General features: G+C 53.6%; 1 protein-coding gene across 1 annotated transcript in view; it reads right to left on the reverse strand.

Annotated features, from left to right (window-relative positions):
- Positions 1-2,815: 2,815 nt before the first annotated feature.
- Positions 2,816-25,602, reverse strand: part of QRFPR (pyroglutamylated RFamide peptide receptor) — a 29,637-nt gene continuing 6,850 nt past the window's right edge. The window contains exons 2-6 of the mRNA XM_036450246.2: positions 14,941-15,099; positions 13,335-13,396; positions 7,630-7,865; positions 5,449-5,546; positions 2,816-3,513 (exon numbers count right to left, since the gene is read on the reverse strand). Of these exons, the coding sequence (XP_036306139.1) occupies positions 3,173-3,513; positions 5,449-5,546; positions 7,630-7,865; positions 13,335-13,396; positions 14,941-15,099 (896 nt within the window). The 3' untranslated portion in view covers positions 2,816-3,172. The remainder of the gene's footprint in view (positions 3,514-5,448; positions 5,547-7,629; positions 7,866-13,334; positions 13,397-14,940; positions 15,100-25,602) is intronic.

Here is a 25,602-nt window from a genome sequence, read left to right on the forward strand (position 1 = left end):
AGAAGGACAGCCCTGCTGGCGTGGCTCCGTGGTTGAGCGTCCACCTGTGAACCAGGTCACAGTTCAATTCCCCGTCAGAGCACATGCCCGGGTTGCAGGCTTGATCCCCGGTTGGGGGTAAGGAGGAGGCAGTCCATTGATGATCCCCACTCTTTAATGTTTCTCTCTCCTTCTCCCTTCCTCTCTGAAATCATTTTTTAAAGCAGTGGGAGTGTAAAGGGCCGGTTTTGGTGCCGGGGCCTCTGGCTGTCCCAGAACCACTTGCTTGAAAGAGTTGCCTTTCCTCACTGAATTGTGTGGCCACCGGGGTCAGAGGAGCGGACCATCTACGTGTGTTTCTGCTCTGGCATCTTTATGCTTAGGCCCGAGCCACACTCTCCTGATCCTTGTCATTGCAATCTGCCTTTAACTAAGGCACACAGCCTGCAACCTGGCCCTTCTTTCTAAAGTTGGTTGGGTTTGGAATAGCCGGCTGGTGTGCTTGAGGCTAATGCCCTGGCCCACAGGCGGGCAGGGAGGGGCGTTTCGTGGGAGAGCAGGAGAGCAACTACGGTGCGTGTGTGGCCACGTGAGCCATCATGAAACGGGGCTTGCAGGTCCGTGACATGCATCCTTTGAGGATTCTGTCTTTTTACCCAAACGCTGGCAAGAGGAGGCTTCCCCCGCTTAAGCCTCCTCCTGGATCCACAAACCCTTCCCGCTCTCACTCCACGTACCAGATAAGGGGACCCGGATGGAAAAAGGAGAGAGAAAGGGGGGAAGGGGGGAATCCCAGGGTGCCAGACCAAGGGGCTGAGGAGACTAGGGGAGGGAGAGAGGAGGCTGTCCCCTTTGGGGAACATGGGGGCTCCCTGTGGCCTCACAAAGGCGCTCCCACTTCTCCCGAGAGCAGGCGTTTCTCAGCGACGGAATCAGCTCCTCTTCCAAACTTGACTGCAGAGCAAAGAGCCATGTTTAATGGAAACGGGATGGGCTGCCACCATTTTGGCTTCTGGGGTGGCATTAACGTGATGCGAGTGAAGAAAGGAGCATTCTCCCGCTGCCTGGGGTCTGGCAGGAAACACTCAGGTTGCTGCCTGCTAGACACTCACAGGGTTGGCTCACGTGCTCTCCTGAGTCCCATGCGGAGCGTGTACCTCGTTCCCTGAGTCCCATGTGGAGCATGTATCTGGTTCCCTGAGTCCTGTGTGGAGTGTGTACCAAGTTCCCTGAGTCCCATGCGGAGCGTGTACCTGGTTCCCTGAGTCCCGTGCGGAGCGTGTACCTCGAGGTCAGGAAGAGGCGCTGGATGTGTGCTGATTGAGAGAATAACCAAGACCGGTGAGTCCGTCTCATCTTCACGGCTTGATGGTTGGAGATCGTCGTGGTGGCAGGTGCCCAGGCGTCGCAGGGCGCGCCTGTCACCAGCCCAGGACTAGGCCTCTCAGCTCGCTACAGACACCATGCCCTCGGCCCCTGAACCACCCCGCGGGACCTGGGCCGCTTGATCCCTGTGTCCTGCGGACACCCTCCTGAAATCACACGCCTTCACCTTCCTTCCTGTCATTCCTCCTTACGTCCCCACAGAAAAGGAAGTGCCCCAGAGAGATGCCAACACCTGCGTTCCTGGCTCCCAGGCCCTCGCTGTGGGACACCACACAGGAAGCTGCGGGCTGGGACCCTGGGTGATGCGGGAGCAGCCACTGGTCCCTGCCATCCATGGGGACGCAGCCGAGGAGCGAGAATCAGGGAGCTGAGGTGAAGGGAGATGCAGGCGAAGCCAAGAGTGGGTATCCTGAGGGCCTGCCTGCCCCTCTGGCTGTCCTGGGCAGTGAATGCCCGGGGCTTGGGTGGATTATCTCTGCTAACTGTGCCCGGGAGCCTTTCGTCCACCGGCAAAACCCAGGGCTCAGCAGTGCAAACATCCCCGGTAGACTGGCCTCCCAGTAACCTCAGCAGAGGCTCCTTCTCCTGCGAGGGGAGAAACCCTTACATTTGGGTGTGAGGGGGAAGCCGGGCAGGGCCCAGACCAGTATCTGAGAGGGGCGGACCAGTATCTGAGGGCGAGGGGCCGGGACAGAGTTCAGCACACACCATCTGCTCGCTCACAGCCGCTGACCCCATGGAGGGCGTGAGCGTGGGGGTCACGAAGCGTGCTCATGGGCGCAGCGGTGGTGACGGCGGGACCACCAGAGACTCAAGCCCAACCCTGGCCAGACTGGCTCAGGGGATAGAGCGTCGGCCTGTGAACCGAAGGGTTTCAGGTTCGATTCTGGTCAAGGCAAGTACGTCCCTTGGTTGCAGCTCCTCCCCACCCGGGCTCTGGTCAAGGCATGTTTCTCTCACACTGATGTGTCTTGCTATCTACCCCTCTCTCTTCCACTCTCTCTGAAATCATGGGGAAATATCCTCGGGTGAGGGTTAAGAAGCAGCAGCAGCAGCTCAAGCCCAGGTGCCTGCCCCTAACTCACTCACCTGCCATCAGCTGCTCCATGTTCCTGGACATTATCAGTACTGGGAAGACCTTGACCAAGCAGGATCCCCAAGCTTTAAGTCCAATGACAGTGCTCGAATGCTACGCAAGAAGGAAGATGCCCTTTTTATTTCCTCATCCAATGTCAACAACACAGCAAAGCCACGTGACACTGACTGCAGGGAAAACTACTAGCCACATGAGAATGAGACTTTTTAGAAGTCTTTTTTTTTTTTTTTAAGATATTTTATTGATTTTTTACAGAGAGAAAGGGAAAAGGATAGAGAGCTAGAAACATCAATGAGAGAGAAACATTGATAATCCCCTACTGAGGATGTGCCTACAACCAATATATGATACATGCCCTTGACTGGAATCAAATCTGGGACCTTTCAGTCTGCAGACCTATGCTCTATCCACTGAGCCAAACTGGTTTAGGCTGGACCAGACTTCTTACATCCACACGTATGACCAACAAAACCAGTCACTGATTTCTCAAAACTGCGTGTTCATGGTTGATGTCAGATTTTTATGGGGAAATGATTGGAAGTTACTCTTTTTTGTCGTTCTGTCAGTGAGTGAGGTGTCTGACCTTTGCTCAAAGTAACGTCCCTTCCTCTGGAGATGTGACATCAGCTGGGAGGGCACTGTTACCATGGGCACAGCGGCCCAATGCAACCACCCGGGCTCCGGGCTCTGGGCGTGAGGGGCGGTCAGTGGTCAGCGGGGCCGCGGCGGCTCCTCGGGCAGGTCGCACAGCTTGAACTCGATGTGGCCGTGGCTGAATGCCTCGCCTTTGGTCTCCTCCACGGCATCCTCCCCACGGCCGGGCGCAGTCCGCCTCTGCCTCAGGGCCGTACCTGAGGGCCCGCGCCGCCGCCTGGGGGATGGGGCCTCTCTCTGGGCACAGCAGCACAAGGCGAAGAGGAAGTTCTTCCGGAAGCTCTCGTTCATGAAGGCATAGACGATGGGGTTGCAGATGGTGTTGGAGAAGCCCAGGATCTGCACGACGGCCAGGACAGTCTTGACGGTGACCTCGTCGTACTGCTCTTCGAAGCTGCCTGGGAGAGAGGCACGCCTGAGGACGCGCCCTGTTCTACCAACAGGACATGGACCTCTGCGTCTCGTCTTTCCCCCAGCACTCTCGGATGGGAGGCCAAAGGCGTGGAGACTGCTTTAGGCCATATTGAGGGAAGTGGGGTGTCTGCAGAGCACAGCCGTGAGGGGCCTTCATGCTCAGAGCAGTGGGGCTGAGAAAGGGCCAGGCAGGGCAGGCATGGGGGCTCATGCATCTCAGCTGAGTGCAAGCTGCAGTCAACCCAGGAGCCGTGGTTGCTCCTCAGCTGTTCCCTGTATCCCAGAAACACGGTCATCTGAGGGCCACCCCACGTCAGAGGCCAGCGGGGAGACCGCCCGCGGGGCGGGACTGCACGGGTTACTGAGCTCAAGGGGCTCCGGGCAGAGGCTCTCACTGGGGGACAGAGGCTGGCTCCTCTCTCAACACTTGTGTGACGTGGGGGAGCAGAAGGCACAGCATGGAGGGACGGTGTCAGGGGCTTCCCTGGATCGTCTGTAATTAGTAAAGATGCTAGAGGCCCGGTGCACAACGATTCGGGCAAGAACGGGCCTTCCGTCCCCTGGCTGCCAGCACCACCTTCGCTCCGGACGGAGCCACCTTTCCACCTTCCCACACTGCCAGAGGCCCGGAGCGTCCCACCCCGTCCCCAGCTTCTGGGCACCTTCATATGCAAATTGACATGCCATCTTTGTTAGGTTAGTTTGCATACTCACTCCTGATTGGCTGGTGGGTGTTGCAAAGGTACAGTCAATTTGCATCTTACTCTTTTATTAGTGTAGACAAAATTCGTGCACAGAGGGGGTGTCCCTCAGCCCCGCCTGCACCCTCTCCAATCTGGAACCCCTCCAAGGATGTCCTACTGCCAGTTTACAGGGATCGGGCCTAAACTGGCAGTCAAACATCACTCTCTCAATCCAGGACTGCTGGGTCCTAACCACTGTGCCTGCCATCCTGCTTGGCCCAAAATGCCCTCCCACCAGCCTGATCACCCCAAACTGCCCCCATGCCAGCATAATCCCCCCCAACTGCCCTCCTGCCAGCCTGCTCACCCACACCTGCCCTCCCCACTGGCCTGCTTGCCCCCCAACTGCCCCCCTGCTGACCTTCTCACCCCAAACTGACCCCTGCTATCCTGATCACCCCCAACTTACCCCCACTGATGGCCTGCTTGCCCCTAACTGGCCCCCCTGCTGGCCTGATAACTCCCAATACTCCCCTCATTGACCTGATCACCCACAACTGCCATCCCATCCTGGCCTGATTACCCTGAACTGCCCTCCCTTCTTGGCTTTTAATCGCCTCCACCTCAGCCCCACCACCATGGCTTTGTCCAGAAAAACATCCGGAAGGTCTCCTGGTAGGTCTCCCAGTCTCATTAGCATATCACCCTTTTATTAGTAAAAATAGAGGCCTGGTGCAGGGATGGAGGCCAGCTGGTTTGCCCTGAAGGGTGTCCCTGATCAGGGTGGGGGTCCCCACTGGGGTGCCTGGTCAGCCTGGGTGAGGGGCTAATGGCTGTTTTCTGACTGGCCATGCCCCCCAGAGACCCAGGCCCCCAGCTCCTTCTTGAGCAGAGATCAGGGCAGGTAGGAAGCTTGGCTTCCTCCAGCACTAGCCTCCTGCTCCCTCCAGCTCCAGGGCGTGGCCATCTTTGTTGGGTTAACTTGCATACTCACTCCTGATTGGCTGGTAGGCATAGCGTAGGGACAGTCAATTTGCATGTTTCTCTTTTATTAGTGTAGGTGGTCATGATTAGACAGAACTCTCTGCTATGGTCTAGTTATCTTGCAAACACAAAAGAAACCTGTTCAGCATTTGGTACTTAATTGCTCCTGGGCATAGCAACACATTTCACAGATGCGTTTTGCATTCTGGCAGGAGAGAAGCAGGGCTCCGTCAGGGGAGGACCAGCACTCACCATACTCCATCAGCATGTGCACGACGTGGAAAGGAGCCCAGCACACGGCGAAGAGGGCCACCACGGTCGCCATCATGGCCACGGCCCGCTTCTTCTTCCTGAGCCCACAGGGACACAGAGCCCGTTAACCTCTCTCCCTGGCAAGTGTGTCAGGTCTATAGCAACGCCATGAAATCAAGCCTCAATCCGGACCCTAACAACATTCCGCCGACATTAACGAAGTTAACACCATTCAGTGTGGGCTGTTCATCACCTTTCCCATCGCTACCACCCTCACCCACATCCCTCACATTGTAAACACCCTGGGACGTGTGCTCAGGAGGGGGCTGATGTCATCAGTCTTCCCGGCAAGCCTTTGATAGGTGCAGACACTGGGGCCCTGAGAAGGTCCAGTAGCCCGCAGGGTCAGGTGGCCAGGAAGGGACTTAAAGGAATACGGACTCCTTTGGTTTAAATTGAGAGTGTCCAACCTCATGCCTACGCCCTTACTCTGTCACATTGAAGACCACTCGCCCCTATGATAGGGAAATATCAGTATTTACAAAATATGGGCAGCCCTGGAGATATAATTAAAATGTAAACCTTTATTATATCTCTAAATAACACGATTAGCCAGGATTTCCAAAAGTTTTCACCATTTCTCCTGTAAAGGAAATAAGCACGTGCAAGCCATCGACACATTGGCATGGCGCTTTAAGTTTATAAAAGTTTGTCGTCCTGATTTCTCATTTCAACGTGGGAGCCCTTTTCCCCAGGAGGGAGGAGAGCTGAGTACACCGGAAGTTCCAAGAGGCTGAGCATCCCCTGCCCTGAGGGAGGATGTCTTCCTACAAACTGGGCACCAGGGGGCGCTGCACATGTGAAGAAATGCTCCAGTCTCTTCAAACCACTGGACTTCTTACCAGGTTTTGTTTACTTTTGTTTTTAATGGCAGTTCAGTGTTGATTGTTAAACGAACCATAAGTTGCATTTTAAATTTTCTGCTAATGAATGCAATCAAAAATCCATGACGTTTGGTAAAAATAAAATATATCAATGATTAAAGAAGCCCTAACTGGTTTGGCTCAGTGGATAGAGGGACTGCGGACTCAAGGGACCCAGGTTCGATTCTGGTCAAGGGCATGTACCTTGGTTGTGAGCACATCCCCAGTAGGGAGTGTGCAGGAGGCAGCTGGTCGATGTTTCTCTCTCATTGATGTTTTCTAACTCTCTATCCCTCTCCCTTCCTCTTTTAAAAAAGAGCATGTTCTAGTTTCCCAAAGATTTTCCTAAGCATCATCTCCCATGTGTTAGCATTGTGCCCGGGTGGGAGGCCGGAGGGACGGACTCGGTGGTCCCTGGGACCGAGGGTAAGGCAGGGCAGGAGGAAGGAGACTTCCAGCTTCTCAGGGCTGTGAGTGGCAGGGAGGGGAGAGTCCACAGCTCTCCCACCTCGTCCTGCTGACAAATGGATGGAAAAGACACTGTCTAAACCCCGAGAAAGCTTCCCTCTGTGAGGGTGGAAGTGGGGCTGGTGAGCTTGCTCTTTCTTCCTGCCATACGTGGAATCTCAAAAGTGTTCAGAGAGCTCATGCCCACCCGTGAAGAACAAGGGACACTAACAAACAGCACCCAATAACTCCGAGGTCCCTAGTAACCATCCCATGTGGCACAACTAGTTAAAAATATGTCTGCGGACTGAAAGGTCCCAGGTTCGATTCTGGGCAAGAGCATGTACATTGGTTGCGGGCACATCCTCGGTGGGGGGTGTGCAGGAGGCGGCTGGTCGATGTTTCTCTCTTATCGACGTTTCTGGCTCTCTATCTCTCTCCCTTCCTCTCTGTAAAAAAATCAATAAAATAAATTAAAAATACATATATCTGAGCCCTGCTGACATGGCTCAGTGGTTGAATGTCCATGTATGAACCAGGAGGTCACGATTCGATTTCTGGTCAGGGCACATGCCCGGGTTGCGGGCTCCATCCCCAGTGGGGGCCATAGAGGCAGGAGGCAGCCAGCCAATGATTCTCTTACATCATTGCTTTTTTTTCCCCTCCTCTCTCTCTCTCTTTCTCTTTCTTTCTCTCGCCTCTCCTTTCCTTCCATCTCTTCCCCTCTCCCTCTTCCTCCACCTTCCTCTCTGAAATATATATATTTAAATATATATATTTGAAACTGAGGAGAATCCTTCATTAAAACGACCTGGTGATTTTTGACATCTCGTTTCCATGGATGGTCCGAAGCACTGAGCTGTCGCCCACTCTCTTGTGGATCCAGAGCTCGTAGCCGATCTTGCTGTACAGGCTGAACATGAGCAGCAGCGGCAGGAGGAAGAGGATGACGAGGATGAGGGTGGTGTAGACCTTCTGGTGCACCGGGCTGCTCCACTCCTCCAGGCAGCAGACATGCTCCTTCTCGTAGAGGAAGTCGTACTTAACCTTTGGGGCGAGAAGGGCCGGGTGAGCCACCGCGGGCCTGGGCCTGGGGACTCAGACCCTGCTGTGGTTACCATGGGGACAGGCTTCAAACAACATACAATTGTGATTTTCTTTTGTTCTGAACTGTGGTTTTTCCCCTCATCACTGCTTCAATTCTTGGGAGTTTTAGTACTTTCTTTGCTATTTTAAATGAATTGAGGCCGGAAGCCTGTTCGCTTTCTATCTCTCTCCACTTTTCACACTCTGGGCATGGGTTTTCCATGGGGTACAATGCTGGAAACAAATCAGTTTCACTAAAAGAGAGATGTTGACAGGAAGCCAACAACCTTAATTGCTCTAACCACTCACCCTTTAGTTGGGACATTCTTAGCTAAAACAGCCTCCACCTTGTTTGTCCCATGTAAGTTCTGTTATTTCCTGCCTAAGGGCTACATGTAAATTTCTGTTTATGTTGCCTAAGATGTTTTCCCCAAAGCCTCAATAAAAGGGGATGGCAGGGCCAGAGCAGTAGTAGTTCTCCCACCAGAGTTGGGAGAACTCCCCATATCGCCAAGTTGAATTTCTTCAAGTCTCTTCATTTGTGTGGGCCCTTCTCCAAAACCCGAACCCTGAATTGGAACCCTTTCCACATGGGACGTGAAAGAGTTTCCTACAGTACAAGAGCCCTAATGGCCAATGTATGAATGAAAATAACATTTCCTGCCATGTGCCAACTAGTTCCAATGTCACCCCAATAAATTTAATAAAACAAGAGATACTGAAGTAAATGGAAAAGTGGGGTCCAAGCTATTGCTGATCTAAAAACATTCAGACTCTGGTCTAAGCCTTTGAGGGATGTATTCTATAGAAAGCCAATGTCTGTGTTTTAATACCATTTCTGACCAATTCATCTCATCAGTTCAAATAATAATAACAATATTAAGAAAAAGAGCAATGTTAATAAGAGACAAAGTAAACATTTAGCATATATACAAAAGTCATTTCTCTGGATAATAGGAATAAATGTCAGGGAATTTGTCAAAGCGACTGTCATTGTACTCACTCTGGCACTTTCCAGATGGAAGATACTTAGGTCTCAGATGTTCTTCTGCCTCCATCCCCACTCCTCAATGCCAAGTGAAGTGGGGAGGGGGGGGGCTTTTGTATCCTCACCAACCATAAACCACATGCTCTGATCTAGGCGTTATTTACAGACACAACTAACTGGGAATGGAAACACTCCGTGTAGAGTAAGATTAAGATCCGAACTCCCCAGGAACAGGACATCAAAATGAAATCCACCTGACGCCATGCAGACAGCGCCAGCCGGGCCAGCCACAGGGACTGCTTGCTGGCACATTCTAACACAGTACAGGTGTGCGCTGGTGGAAAGACCGGCTGCTATGACGCGCACTGACCACCAGAGGGCAGATGCCCAGTGCAGGAGCTGCCCCCTGGTGGTCAGTGCACTCCCACAGGGGGAGCATTGCTCAGCCAGAAGCCAGGCTCACAGCTGGTGAGCACAGTGGCAGTGACAGGAGCCTCTCCCACCTCCACAGCAGTTGGACATCCCCTGAGGGCTCCTGGACTGGGAGAGGGTGCAGGCTGGGCTGAGGGACACCCTGTGCCCTGAGTGCACGAATTCCGTGCACCGGGCCTCTCATTGTCCTATATGCCAGCCCTGGGAGGGAGCCTGCAGGAAGAAAGCAAAGGGGTTGGTGGTATTTTACCCCTCCAGGTGCAGGGCCAGCCTCGGTCAGGCTCGCACACACTGGCTCCGATGGAATGTAGGGGTGAGAAGGAGCCGTGGGTGCATACAAATATGGTTATTTGCTTTGAAGAATGAACTCATACTTTTTCCCGACAGAAAGCAAATTGGATTTGGCTGCTCTACCCGACAGCAAGGACTGGCTTTGTCACTTAGATTGTGTGTACTTTCTACAAACTAAATTAGAATACATTAGGAGGAGCATGTGCTAAAATAATTGTATTTATTTTTGTTAATCCTCACCCAAGAACATTTTTCCATTGATTTTTAGGGAGAGTGGAAGGGAGAAGGGAAGACAGGAAGAAACATGGATAAACACATGGATTGTTTGTGAGTCTCCTGCATGCACCCCAGCCAGGAGCCTGCAACCAAGTGCATGCCCTTGACCAGAATTGAACCCAGGACCCTATGGTCTGCAGGCAGACACTCTATCCACTGAGCCGAACTGGCAAGGGCTAAAATAATTGTATTTTAAAAACAGACAAATCTCCTGGAGTTCTGTGGGCAGGAAGTGGACCCTGTGGTGGGAATGGGTGAGGCCATTTCTGAATGGCCCCTCTGTGCACAGTTTCCTGCTACAGAAAAGGCCTTGGAGAGGGAGCAGGTCACGGAGCGTGGAACTCACACTTCCAGAGCAGCCGTGGCCCAGGAGCCGCAGCTGGAACTGCAGCGGTTTCCTCTTGGAGACATCCATGGAGTCACAACTCAGTCACAGGCAGCATCACACTCAGGGGACACTGCCCTCCTGTCCCCTCTCTGCTTGGCGGCCCCAGGAGAGAGGGACAGGCAGGGAGGCAGAGAAGAAGGGGATGGTCACACCTGCTCCTGAGGGCCAGGTGCTAGGCCCACAGCAGCTCACCCGGGGAGGGGGACGGTGCACTCACTGCGGGTTCAGGATGACAGGGTGGTGATGCTGGGCTGGGCATTTTAGAGACAAGGAGCACTGTCCTGTCTGAACGGCCGGAGGAGCGTCAGGCTCAGCCAGGCTCCGTAGGGGCATCCCACCAGGGAGCAGGGAAGGGAAGGAGCCTGCCTCCTGCCCTCACGGTGGAGTCTGGCTCACTCAGTAACCACTTAACCAAGAATCAAGCCGCCACACATTCCCGGACAGAGGCATGCAGAGAAGCAAACCTGGACCTTTCTCTTATATCATCTATTAATGAACTCCCAGTGGGCTGCAGCTTACATGTACAGCCTGAGGCCTGAGAGCATAAAACTCCGAGAAGAAAACACAACAAGCACCACTCTGATGTTTCTGAGTGCTGTCTTTTTGAACACATCCCCTCAAGCAAGAGAACCAGCATGAAAATAATTACAGGGAACTGCATCAGACTAAAAAGCTTCTGTTCAGCAAAGGAAGCTGCTGACAAGATGAAAAGACCGCCGACAGACTGGGAGAACTTGTTCACAAATGGTATGTCCAATAAGGGGTTGGTATACAAAATAGAGAATAAACTCGTACAATTCAGTCACAAAAACATAACAACCCGATCAAAAACGTGGACAGAGGACTTGAAAAGGTATTTCTCCAAAGAGGACATACAGGCGGCCAGCAGACCCAGGAAAAAAGGCCCAACAGCACCAATCAGCAGGGCAAGGCAAGCCAAACCCACCACGAGATGACACTGCACTCCAGGCAGAGGGGCTATGGTCAGAAAGGCCACAGACATGCATGCTGCTGAGGGTGTGGGACAAAGGGAGCGAGCCCTCACGCACTGCTGGTGGGAGAGCCGACTGGTGCAGCCACTGTGGGAAGCAGGATGGCGATCCCTCAAGGAACTGAAAACAGAATTACCATATGACCGAGCAATTGCACTTCTGGTATTTACTCAAAAAACAAACAGACAAAACGAGGACACTGCCTTACATGCAGCCCTACGTTTTTTGCAGCATTATCTACAGTGGCCAAGGTATGGAAGCAACAAAGGTATCCATCGATAGATGAATGGATAAAGAAGATGAGATAGCCTGCCATAGTGGCTCAGTGGTTAAGCATCGACCTATGAGGCAGGAGGTCATGGTTCAATTCCCAGTCAGGGCACAGGCCTGGGTAGCAGGCTCAATCCCAGTGTGGGGCATGCAGGAGGCAACTGGTCAGTAATTCTCTCCCATCATTGAGGTTTCTATCTCTGTCCCTCTCTCCCTTCCTCTCTGAAATCAATAAAAATATATTTTTTTAAAAGAAGATGAGGTATATGTGTTCGATGGAATACTACTCAGCCATAAAAAAGAATGAAATCTTGCCATTTGTGACAACATGGATGGATATAGAGGATATTATGCTAAGGCAGTGGTCTCGCGAGCTGCCGTTTGCCTCTCTGTTGACTAATGAGTTTGCCGACCACTGTGCTAAGGGCAATAATACTAGGCAAGGACAAATGCCATGTGATTTCACATATATGTGGAATCTAAAAGCAAAACAAAACATAACCAGACTCATAGAAACAGAAACCACAGGGTGGTTACCAGAAGGGAGGGCCGGGAGGGGAGGTGAGAGGGGGAAGGGGAACATTGCCAACAATATTGTGGTAAGGGCACGGATGAGGATGATCACTAATCAGTGGGGTGATCATATTATCAAGTCTAAAACTGTCAGGTCACTATAGGGTACACCTGAAGCTAATATAACCAGTGTAAGACTGTATACCAACTATATATTTTACACATAAAATGTAAAAAATAAAAACAAATACATAACACCAGGTTTTAAGTGGACCCTCATCTGAGGCACATGTGGCACCCTGGCCGGTGGACACTGCATGCTGTGCTGATGTCAAAGCACAAAAGGATGCACCGTTTGAACATGATCTCAAGGACACCTGTGCAACCCTCCTGGGTCTGGAGACCACTGTCCATGCTGGACATGCCCAGTGGGAAGGGTCAAACCAGCAGGGCCCTGCCCTGCCCTCACTGTGACTCCTCGGGCAAGGAGGGCCCCGTGGACCACGTGGGGGGCAGAGAGAGGCTGGATAAGTCGGTCCTAAATTTCCAATTCAAACTGCAATCTGTCACTGAATAGGAGACAGGTAAGAAAGGACTTAGGACAGAGAATCAACTAGTAAGATCATCGGTCACAATTATTTTATGTGACTTCAAAACACAGCAGGTCCGCCGGAGATCCGTTCCTAAAGTGACATAACGCGATTTTTGCCATAAGTTGGAACCCACCTCCGTACGTGCCTCCACCTCCGTCCTTCACGTGCAGCACAGACACAGTAGTATGAAGTGACACAGTAAAAATGTTTAAAAGAAAGAGAACAATTCCTGACCTTCACTTGTGGTAAATACAGTAAATAATAAAAGACACAAAGCACATATGTACATACATCGAAATGATGGAACTTTTTTTTAATACATAAATAAAAGATGGCGATGTAACCATGAAACGATGTACGTGGAGTCTGATGTAACCCGAGGATGTATGGTGAAGTATGTGGAGTGACCCCCGGACGCTCACGGCCTGACTGGCCATCACAGAGACGCGTCCAGCTGCAGGAAAACGCAGTCTGTGAGCCTGGCAAGACTTACCCACAGGAGGTCAAGGACGAGCAGAGGAAAACAGCAGGGAAATCTTGAAACATGTTATTTGAGTCCAGTTGGAAAACCTCTAGTGAAATCATAAGATCATGCAGATTCGCTAAATCCTCTTGCAGGAAGGAAAATTACTATAACCAGGAGGGCGGGACATTCTCAGTATAAAGACCAGCCCAGCCCGAACCCACCTCGAGTCGCTGCACGTGCCACATGGGGGCGCCGACAATGACCGCCACCAGCCAGACCACGCCTGTAAAGGGCACAACCATCAGAACACCACTCAGCCGAGCACAGCCCGCCTTGCTCAGTTTTCTAACCCAGTGGTCCGCAAACTGCGGCTCGCGAGCCTTTGGCCCCTTAAGTGTTCTAACCCCACTTCTTCAAACAGACTCGCCCAGGCCGAAAACAGAATTCTGCTCACGGGCCATGAAGTTTCCATCGCACTGTCCATGCGCGCCCGCACGTGGTATGTTGTGAAAGAGCCAAGGGGCCAAAGAGCTGTGAGCCGCAGTTTGCAGACCCCACTCTGTCTCTGTCTGTCTGTCTGCCTGTCTATCTCTGCACATCTATCTATTCTAACCCCTCCTCACTGTAAATGTTATCTCTCATCCAGTCATTTCTCCAGCCATCAGAAGCGTTTGGGCGGAGTTGAGTGTAATTGGCTTAGCTCAGTGCCAATCCCCAGTGCGGGTGGGCTCAGGGGCAGACAAGAAGGAAGCTGGGTGAACAGGAGGGAGGGAGTCTGTGGGCTCTGAGCAGGGGAGTCTCCATCTGCCACTGGGCAGGGGCACAGGCGGCGGCCTGAGGTGGGAGAGGGGCCTGGGTTCTGAGCAGGGCTGGCCAGGACTGCCTGTTACCTACTTCGCTTTCAGAGGGCGAGCCCCACTCTGCGCCTCTTTCCTTTTAGTAACTCCTCCCGCCAAGGCTGCACTTCCCCGCCTTCCACACCGCCCGCTGTCTCTGGATGTCCTGCTGGCGGACTGTTGTCAACTGTTAAAAGCAAAGAGGTCTCTGAACTCCTGGCAGGAAGGACGCGACATGCATTTGGGACAAACTAAAACTAGCAATTTTGTCCGCCTGGTTTGTCTCCTTGAAATGAGCGGCCCCCGAAGCCCTGGGTCCCGCTGGCCCCCTCCCCCCAGGCAGTGCTAATGGCTCCCTGGACGGCCACTTTAGTGGCTCTGGGCCAGCGGAGCCTTTCAGCCCTAATGCACGCCACACTGAGGGGCGTGAGGGCTGTAAGTAACTGGAGGGTAATTATAGGGCAGAGTCCTCCGGGGATGGCCGGCTGGGACATTGCTCTCCAGGGCAGCACAGCAGCCTCGCAGATGCAAGAGGTGGCTGTGCCTGTCAGGTGTCAGCTACACCCAGCATCCAGAACCCAGCACCCAGCACCCAGCACCCAGTGCTCCCGTGGGCCCAGCCTTCTGGGCTGCACCCTGTTCTCTGCTTTTCTAAACGCACTCTTCCTGCCCCACCCTCCAACCCCCGTGAAAACCCACCTGCACCAACGGCATCGCAGCCGCCTCTTGGGTCGGGAAGCCCTAAGGACTGTCCTGCAGCCCTGCCTGCCACGGGCTGGCCTAGGTCACGCCCATCGGCAGGAAGTTGAGCCCTAAACCCAAGGGCACATGTGGAATGAGAGGCCTGGTGCTGAGGTGGACAGGAGGAGGGAGAGGGGCTGGAGAGGGAGAGGAGGGGGAAGGCGGAGAGGATGGAAGCCCATCACCCTCCTCCCTTTGCACCGCCGGGTGCCCGCCCTCACCCCTGCCCTCACCCAGCGCCCGCCCTCACCCAGCGTGGCGAAGGCCCGGCGGTGGGTGTAGCGGCACCTCACGCGGAGCGGGTGCACCAGGCCATGGTGGCGCTCCAGGGCGATGCAGGTCAGGGTGAGGATCTCAGTCACCACGGCCGTGCACTGAGCGAAGGGCACCATCTTGCAGACGAAGGCACCTGTGGCCGGGAGACAGGGACACGTCAGAGGGAGAAGCCGGGTGTGTGTTCAGGCTGAGCCTCCGTCTCAAAGCCGTGTCTGCAGTCACACCGCAGAGTGCCGTGCCGATGGGTACAGGGGCAGGCTCGCTCCCGGGGCTCTGAGCTGTGTGATCATGGAGCAGTGATGGGGCCGTGGAGAGGGCAGCAGAAGGCGCGTGGCCCTCCCGGCAGGAGAGCAGGCAGGGGTGGGGGGTGGGAGGTGCGGGGGTGGGGGGTGGGAGCGGCCTCCTGCTCCCCACACCACTGAGGCGCCTCCGGTGCCTGTCAGTCACCACATGGGGCCCTTCTTCCCAACGACGCCCACACCGTTTCTCTTCTCCTCTGACTTCCTGCCCCAGACTCCCTGGTCACCCAGTCCTCCCTCCACCACTTCCCCTTCCTCTGTCTCAGAGCCAAGGTCTTGAGCCCGTGGCCCCTGGGCAGCCTGGGTGTGCAGACACGCTGCCACAACACTGTTAAATCTGTGAGTCCACAGCCACGCTCAGTGTGTGTGTGAGGTCTCAGCCATCTGTGTGAGTCTCTGCGTGGTGGGTGCACCTCACCCGTTGCTGCCATCGGCACTCTCTGCACCGTCACGGTGGGCATCTGCTCGGGGACAGAGATCCCTGGCAGATGCTGGAGAAGTCCTGTGAGCCGCCCTGTCCCCAAGCTGAAGCCCCCCCCCCCCCCTTTCCTCAAATGCACCACCACGCTCTGCGGGGCAGGGCAGGGGAGGGGGGCCTCACCCATCCACCCCTTCCTTCGTGGACCGGCCTCCCCGGTTCCACCCTCACGTCCTGCACTGCAGTCTTTGCTCAGATGTCACCTTCTCAGTGGGGCCATTCCACCTGGCCCCTCCTTCCTCTCAGTCCACACACACACACACACACACACACACACACACGCTGGCTCTCAGCCAGCAGAGAGGAGGCAGGAGGCTCTCAGCCAGGCCGGGGCCTCCGTTCCCCCTGGGAGAGGCTCCTCAGGAAACGCTGCTCCCAGGATCCTGCCCCTTCCACTGCAGCTCCGGGGGCGTCTGACACACTAGCCGCCGTGTCCTGCGCTGTCTGGAGGGAGATCTCATATCCCCGCGGAGTCTTCCCAGCGGCCCCAGTTGTTCCTCAAATGGTCCAGGGGGGCCCTGTGCACAGGGGGGAGGGAGATGGGAGGCTGGCTAATGCAGAAACCATACGACTGCCCTGTCTTCTGTGACTGTACCTGAAATCTTCCCACCGTTTGTGCTGCTGTTTTCAAGTGGTTGCTTTACATTGAACTTGAAGCGAATGGGGTCCACTTAGTGGACAGTTTCTGTGACTCCAAGGTGCCTGTTGCTCCAGAAACTGCCCTTCCCACCCTTCTCGGAAGCCCCAAAGGGTGACCCAAGGCCAGTCACAGCCCCAACCTCGGTTCCAGCTCCCCAGACCCTAACCCTGCTCAGAGTCAAGGCCGCTCTTGCCCAGCGCAATCGTTTAGATGCAACATGTGGGAATTTCCTTCCGATGCTCATTTATTTTGTGGTTTGAGCACCGATCCCACTGTGAACGCCATAGCTTACTTCAAATCCTGTTTTGTAAGTGATCCTTGTACCAATGAGCATGTGGGTACATTCTACCATCTGTCATCTTAGCCTTTTTATGAATCCAGACAGCGTCTATCCTTTCTTTGAAGTTTTGATCAGAATTTCTTCTATTCTTTCAACCACATTGTGTTGTTATTTTCTTAAGTCAGACAGCCCAAGGAACTTTCCATGAAATGGACACAGTTTAGGCATAACTATCCAAACAAATGAGAATTACTGTCATAAGGACACATATGTAATTCCTTAATCAATAAAGAAAAAAATAAATTTTCTTCAAATCTTAAAAAGAAAAAGAATTACTGTCGCAGTGGTATCTCCTTGTAGTGCTACCCATCATGTCCACCATAATCACATGGGACATTGGTCCCTGCCTTCCTGGCATCACCTGATTCATCCGATCTCTGTAGGAGGTGCCCTGGAGCTCAACGTCACCCTCTATGAAAAGGGAGGGGCAGTATCCACCTGTCCTGTGAGCACAAGACGAACGCTTCCCTCAATGAGATAAGCACCCGGTGCCGGATGTGTTTTCACAAATGGCAGCTTTTTGCCATCATCAGGCAGCCAATGGGGTCAGTGTCAGGGGTCAGTGCTGTCCGGGGGAGTTGGCAGGTTGTTTGTGGCTCACCTGCCCAAGACGGGCATCTTGTTCCGCATCCTTATTCCCCAGGGAAGACGCCGCAGCGCGCAGAAGTGTCTGCTTAGGGCCGCAGTGACAGCACGGAGCTGGCCCCGGTCACGGCGCCCCCGTCTCAGTGCCCCCCACTCTGTGGCAGCTCTAGCCCACGTGCTCATGAGTCACCTGCTCAATAGTCCGCGGGACAGGTCTGCACCACGCCCTGGTTCTACCATCTGTCATCTCATCCTTTTTATGAATCCAGAAGCATTTGCCCAACATCCTACTTCTGTTTTTTGTGTGTGTGTTTTAATATATTTTATTGATTTTTCACAGAGAGAAAGAGAGAGGGACAGATAGAAACATCAATGAGAGAGAAACATTGACCAGCTGCCTCATGCACACCCACTGGGGATGTGCCTGCAACCCATGTACATGCCCTTGACCAGAATCAAACCTAGGACCTTTCAGTTTGCAGGCCAACGCTCTATCCACTGAGCCAAACCGATTTCGGCCCAACATGCTGCTTCGGACCTTTCTCCAAGCAGCTTGCTAAGCAGTCGCCAACACTGCTTCCTTGATCACATTTCCGAGTGCCATCAGCTCTGCTTTGCCCTTTTGAATTCGGAGATCATTTTTCAAGGTCTGGCGGCTCGGAGAGAGGGTGACACTGAGGACTCGGGTTTTGTCTCTGCCCTTTACGAATGTCAACCACCGACCCTCCCTCCACCGTTAGCTCCTGTCTCTGGTGGCTCTTCAGTGTGACTCCCAGTGTGACTCACACGGGTCTAAGCTGTTTTTGCAAGAATGTGTCCTTTGTGACATTTCTTCACATAAATGGCAACTTATGAGAAGCCCTGACCAAGTGGCTCAATTGGTTGAGTGCAGTCCTGAACACCAATAGGTTGTGGGTTCAGTTACTGGTCAGGAAACCTGTCTGTGTTTTGGGTTCAATCCCAGGTGAGGGGTCAGGGGTCATGGGAGGCAACCCAAATCAATATCTCTGTCTCCCGCTCCCCCTCTCCTTCTCTCCCTCCCTTCTCCTTTCTCTCTCTAAAAATCAATAAGAACATATGCTCAGGTGAGGATTAAATAATAACAATAATAATAAACTGGGATAATCCTAGAATTCCTGGTGTAAGGCAGTGTTTTCTCGGGATGTTCTTCCCTTTTTTCCATCTGGGACCATCAGTCTTTAAAATCAGAGTGTTTCTCAGAACTTGCCCAGAATGGTTATTTCTTATACTTTCATTGTCCATCTACTTGCATTTCTTTTTTTGTTTGTTTGTTTTTTGTTTTTAATATATTTTATTGATTTTTTTTACAGAGAGGAAGAGAGAGGGATAGAGAGTTAGAAACATCGATGAAAGAGAATCATCGATCAGCTGCCTCTTGCACACCCCCAACTGGGGATGTGTCTGCAACCAAGGTACATGCCCTTGACCGGAATCGAACCCAGGACCTTTCAGTCCGCAGGCCGATGCTCTATCCACTGAGCAAAACCGTTTCTGTTTCCTGAATTTCTTAATCTCAATGCATGAACTCTGCTCCCTGTGGACAGGTGAGGCAGGAGCCCCTGCTGGGGAGATAGATCCTCCTGTACTGAAAGAGCCAGGGAAGAAGAAGAGGGTTGGAGGTGTGCAGTCCAGTGCCCACCAGGTCATGAGCGACAATAGACCACAGCTGAGAGACTGCTGCGACCTCTGAGCACCCCTGGCCCCTGCTTGTCCCTCCGGCTTCACACTGATCCTGTGTACCTTCAACATGCTTCTAGTGCATTCCCTTCTCAGCTGTTCTCAGAACGAAGGAAACTTACTTGACATCCTTTTTTCTGGTTCCATTTTCTCTGGAAGGTATGTTGCCTACAATGCAGACTATGCTGGTCAATGCTCCTTCTGTGTGCGTTGTCAACGCCAAGACAGCTCAGTCCAAATCTGACTGTTTCAGTTTGCCTCCACTGTAGCTGCCATTCCTACTTGAAAACTGCAATAGTTCTCCTTTGCCTACTGGATTGGAAGCAAATGCTTTGGTCTAATATTTATTGCTTTCCTGCCTTCACATGCTTATGCAATTTTAGTTCCAGAAGATAAACTCATTTTGGGGCATGAATGGTGTCCACTGACCTATACCCACTCCCACCTTCACACACAATGCAGGCCTCCATAATTCACATAGGAATAAGACCTCGTTATTTCTAAAAACGGGGCTGGGAAATATTGTAGAAAACAGTAGGGCCGGTATTTGTTTTCACCCCAGTGCAACAGTGACTCTCAAAAGGATCCAAGTAAAAAGGTCAGAAATAAAAGAACAGAGTACTCATGTAGGAAAGATGAAAATCATCCTTAGATTAATTTAGAAAATGGTGTAAGGAGTTATAAGTGTGGGAAAGCATCTAATGATGAGATCCGCTCTGAAGAATGTGCTCCAAGGTTGACTGAAAGAAAACAATATGGGTTGCTTTTGTTCTTCTTTTCCAGTTCTTTAAGATTCAGGGTAGGTTCTTGGGATTTGAGGAAATAATAAAAGTTAGAATTGAATGAAATAGAGAACAAAAAGACTATATAAAAATTAATATAACAGAGAGCTGGTTCTTTGAAAAGATTAATAAAATTGGCAAACCCTGGTTAGACTCACTAAGAAAAAAAGAAAAAAGACTTAGATAAACAAAATCAGAAATGAATTAGAAGTCAACACTCAATAAAATGTGTATAGAAGGAAAGTACCTCAATGTCATAAAGGTCATATATGACAAGCCCTCGCCTCAGTCAGTATCACACTCAACGATGAAAAACTGAGAGCTTTTCCCCTAAAATCATTATTAAAATAAGGATGTCCACTCTCATCACTTTCATTCAACATGTTCTGGAAGTGTTAGCCAGAGCAATTAGGCAAGGGAAATAAATAAAAGGCAGCAAAATCAGGAATGAAGAGGTAAAAGTGTCACTCTGCAGATGGCATGATCCTGCATTTAGAAAACCCTAAAGACTCCACCAAAAAAACTATTAGAAACAATAAACAAATACAGTAAAGTTGCAAGATATAAAATCAATGCACAAAAATCTACTGCCTTCCTTTATACTAACTATAAAGTTTCAGAAAAATAAATGAGAAAAAATTCCTTTTGCAATAGCAACAAAAATAATAAAACACTTAGGAATAAACTTAACAAAGGAGGTGAAGGACCTATATTCTGAAAACTACAAAGCATTATTAAAAGAGATTGAAAAAGACACAACAAAATGGAAAGGTATACCATGTTCATGGATCAGAAGAATCAACAAGTTAAAAGGACCATATTGCCCAAAGCAACACACAGATTTAATGCAATCCCCATCAAAATCCCAACATCATTCTTTGAAATAATAAAAAAAAGTAATCAGATTTTTATGGAACTACAAAAGGCCCTGAATAGCCTAAGCAATCCTGAGAAAAAAGAATTAAGCCAGAGGTATCACACTACCTGACTTCAAATTATACTACAGAGCTATGATAATAGAAACAGCATGGTATTGGCAGAAAAACAGACACACAGACCAATGGAGCAGAATGAGCTCAGAAATAAAACCACATGTATCCAAATCTTTCTTAACAAAGGAGCCAGAAACACACAATGGAGAAAAGAAAGCCTCTTTAATAAATCTTGTTGGGGAAATTGGAAAGCCATGTGCAAAAGAATGAAACGTGGGAGACTTCACCAGGGTAAAGGTGACTCCTGTCCCCCTGGGGCTGCACCCTCACAGGGGGAGGTGGCTCCCGTCCTGCTGGGGCTGCACCCCACAGGGGGGAGGCTGGGCAGACACTCCCCCTGGCCCCAGGCACGCCTCACCTCACCTTCCTGATGCTGAGCCCACTGAGGAGACTGGGTGAGAGCTGACTTCCCACCTCCTGGGAGTCTCCAAAAGAAACGCTCCCACACCTCAGGCTCCCGTGACCTCAGTCACCACATGTCCCCCTTCTCCTAGCCCCTCCCTAAGCCCTGGACAGCCAGAACCTGAACACCCCCAACCTGACCCGACACTCCCACTGCACTCTCCCACTGAGCGCTCCCCACTGCACACTCCCCACTGTGCTCTCCTCACTGCATTCTCCCCGCTGCGCTCTCCCCACTGCACATCCACACTGCACACTCCCACTGCACATCCGCACTGCACACTCCCACTGCACACCCCCACTGTACACTACCCACTGCTCATCCGGAGGCCTGATGTCAGCAAATGTTCACGCTTCCTCCATCCTTTCTTAGAACTCCTCTCCCCTCCTGCTTTGAGGGAGGCCTGGCTCATCCACAGGTCACCCTCCCCAGCACCCACACCCCACAGGTCACCCTCCTCCTCACCCATACCCACAGGTCACCCTTCTCCTCACCCACACCCACAAGTCACCCTTCTCCTCACCCACACCCACAGGTCACCCTCCTCAGCACCCACACCCACAGGTCACCCTCCTCACCCACACCCACAGGTCACCCTCCTCCTCACCCACACCCACAGGTCACCCTCCTCAGCACCCACACCCACAGGTCACCCTCCTCAGCACCCACAGGTCACCCTCCTCCCCACCCATACTTCACAGGTCACCCTCCTCAGCACCCACACCTCACAGGTCACCCTCCTCAACACCCACACCCACAGGTCACCCTCCTCAGCACCCACACCCACAGGTCACCCTCCTCAGCACCCACACCCACAGGTCACCCTCCTCAGCACCCACACCCACAGGTCACCCTCCTCCCCACCCATACTTCACAGGTCACTCTCCTCAGCACCCACACCTCACAGGTCACCCTCCTCAGCACCCACACCCACAGGTCACCCTCCTCAGCACCCACACCCACAGGTCACCCTCCTCACCCACACCCACAGGTCACCCTCCTCCTCACCCACACCCACAGGTCACCCTCCTCAGCACCCACACCCACAGGTCACCCTCCTCAGCACCCACAGGTCACCCTCCTCCCACCCATACTTCACAGGTCACCCTCCTCAGCACCCACACCTCACAGGTCACCCTCCTCAACACCCACACCCACAGGTCACCCTCCTCAGCACCCACACCCACAGGTCACCCTCCTCAGCACCCACACCCACAGGTCACCCTCCTCACCCACACCCACAGGTCACCCTCCTCACCCACACCCACAGGTCACCCTCCTCCTCACCCATACCCACAGGTCACCCTCCTCTTCACCCACACCCACAGGTCACCCTCCTCCTCATCCACACTTCACAGGTCTCCCTCCTCCTCACCCACCCCCACAGGTCACCCTCCTCAGCACCCACACCCCACAGGTCACCCTCCTCAGCACCCACACCCACAGGTCACCCTCCTCAGCACCCACACCCACAGGTCACCCTCCTCCCCACCCATACTTCACAGGTCACCCTCCTCAGCACCCACACCTCACAGGTCACCCTCCTCAGCACCCACACCCACAGGTCACCCTCCTCAGCACCCACACCCACAGGTCACCCTCCTCAGCACCCACACCCACAGGTCACCCTCCTCACGCACACCCACAGGTCACCCTCCTCACCCACACCCACAGGTCACCCTCCTCCTCACCCATACCCACAGGTCACCCTCCTCTTCACCCACACCCACAGGTCACCCTACTCCTCATCCACACTTCACAGGTCACCCTCCTCAGCACCCACACCCCACAGATCACCCTCCTCCTCACCCACACCCACAGGTCACCCTCCTCCTCACCCACACCCCCCAGGTCACCCTCCTCAGCACCCACACCTCACAGGTCACCCTCCTCACCCACACCCCACAGGTCACCCTCCTCACCCACACCCACAGGTCACCCTCCTCCTCACCCATACTTCACAGGTCACCCTCCTCAGCACCCATACTTCACAGGTCACCCTCCTCACCCACACCCACAGGTCACCCTCCTCCTCACCCACACCCACAGGTCACCCTCTTCAGCACCCACACCCACAGGTCACCCTCCTCTTCATCCACACCCACAGGTCACCCTCCTCTTCACCCACACCCACAGGTCACCCTCCTCCTCATCCACACTTCACAGGTCACCCTCCTCAGCACCCACACCCCACAGATCACCCTCCTCCTCACCCACACCCACAGGTCACCCTCCTCCTCACCCACACCCCACAGGTCACCCTCCTCAGCACCCACACCTCACAGGTCACCCTCCTCACCCACACCCCACAGGTCACCCTCCTCAGCACCCACACCCACAGGTCACCCTCCTCACCCACACCCACAGGTCACCCTCCTCCTCACCCACACCCACAGGTCACCCTCCTCAGCACCCACACCCACAGGTCACCCTCCTCACCCACACCCACAGGTCACCCTCCTCACCCACACCCACAGGTCACCCTCCTCCTCACCCATACCCACAGGTCACCCTCCTCTTCACCCACACCCACAGGTTACCCTCCTCCTCATCCACACTTCACAGGTCACCCTCCTCAGCACCCACACCCCACAGATCACCCTCCTCCTCACCCACACCCACAGGTCACCCTCCTCAGCACCCACACCCACAGGTCACCCTCCTCACCCACACCCACAAATCACCCTCCTCCTCACCCACACCCACAGGTCACCCTCCTCCTCACCCACACCCACAGGTCACCCTCTTCATCACCCACACCCACAGGTCACCCTCCTCCTCATCCACACCCACAAGTCACCCTCCTCCTCACTCACACCCACAGGTCACCCTCCTCCTCACCCACACCCACAGGTCACCCTCCTCAGTACCCACACCCACAGGTCACCCTCCTCAGCACCCACACCCACAGGTCACCCTCCTCAGCACCCACACCCCACACAGCAGAGCCAGGAAATGCTGAATAGGTGTCTCCCAGGACTATTCATCGGTGCAGCCCTGGGCAGAGGGGAGGGGAGGCGGGATGCTGGTAAGACCCGCGTGTAAGTGTCTGATTCACATCAGGGGAGCGCTGTGGCTTAGATGATGACTGGACACTGATTTCAGAATCGCGAGTCCCCAGGACGGCGTCTGTGCAGCAATAAACAAGGAAGAAAAGAGACCAGAGGACAGAGAGAGCCTGCCCAGCAGGCCATCAGGGACAGGGACAAGGGGAACGAGGCGAGAAGGACAGGGCATTTGTGGACTCCTCCAGAAGAGAGCACGTGTCTGCATTTACGGAAAATGCCACTGAATACACTGGGTGAGACAGAACATGGTTTTCTTAATCACCTGGGAAGAAAAGCAGGTGCAGTCGTGACTTTGGAAGAGTTTTGGATATTGTGACCAAACGGCTAAAAGGAGAGGGAGTCGGACAACACGAGGGGGACCGGCTGTGGGTCCCACAGTAAATGCCATGGCCGCGGGCCCACGGCAAGTCCGTGCTGGAGCCTGACCACATGGGGGAGCGAGCAGATGGGAGCCAGAACTTCCAGGGCCCGCTCCTCATCGCTACGGCGACACAACCCATTCTCACATCAGAGGTAACAGCAAAGTCACAAGCAAGCCCACTGACTCTTCTGGGGGAAGGAGCCCCCACGCCTGCTCGATCTTGTTGGGAGTTTTTGTGGGGTGAGAGTGGCGGCTGGTGGCTGGGACATGGCTGGTGGCTGGGACGTGCGTGGCTGGTGCTGCAACATGGCTGATGGCTGAGACATGGCTGGTGGCTGGGATGTGCTGGTGCTGAGCCGTGGCTGCTGGCTGGGATATGGCTGTGCTGGGACGTGGCTGTGTTGGGACATGGCTGGTGGCTGGGAAGTGGCTGATGCCGGGATGTGGCTGGTGGCTGTGCTGGGACGTGGCTGATGCTGGGACATGGCTGATGGCTGGGACTTGACTGTGGCTGACATGGCTGGTGCCAGGACGTAGCTGGTGCCAGGACGTGGCTGGTAACTAGGACGTGGCTGGTGCTGGATGTGGCTGGTGGCTGGGACGTGGCTGGGGACGTGGCTGGTGCTGGATGTGGCTGGTGGCTGGGACGTGGCTGATGCTGAGAAGTGGCTGATGCTGGGACATGGCTGGTGGCTGGGATGTGGCTGATGCCGGGGTGTTGTTGATGCTGGGACATGGCTGGTGGCTGAGACGTGGCTAATGCTGGGACGTGGCTGGTGGCTGGGACGTGGCTGATACCGGGGTGTTGTTGATGCTGGGACATGGCTGGTGGCTGGGACGTGACTGTGCTGACGTGGCTGGTGTCAGGACATGGCTGGTAAGTGGGACATGGCTGGTGCTGGGACATGGCTGGTGGCTGGGACATGGCTGGTGGCTGGGACATGGCTATGGCTGACGTGGCTGGTGGCTGGGACGTGGCTGGATGCTGGG

Source organism: Pipistrellus kuhlii, unplaced genomic scaffold (genome assembly GCF_014108245.1).
Source record: "Pipistrellus kuhlii isolate mPipKuh1 unplaced genomic scaffold, mPipKuh1.p scaffold_m20_p_21, whole genome shotgun sequence".
Classification (NCBI taxonomy): domain Eukaryota; kingdom Metazoa; phylum Chordata; class Mammalia; order Chiroptera; family Vespertilionidae; genus Pipistrellus; species Pipistrellus kuhlii.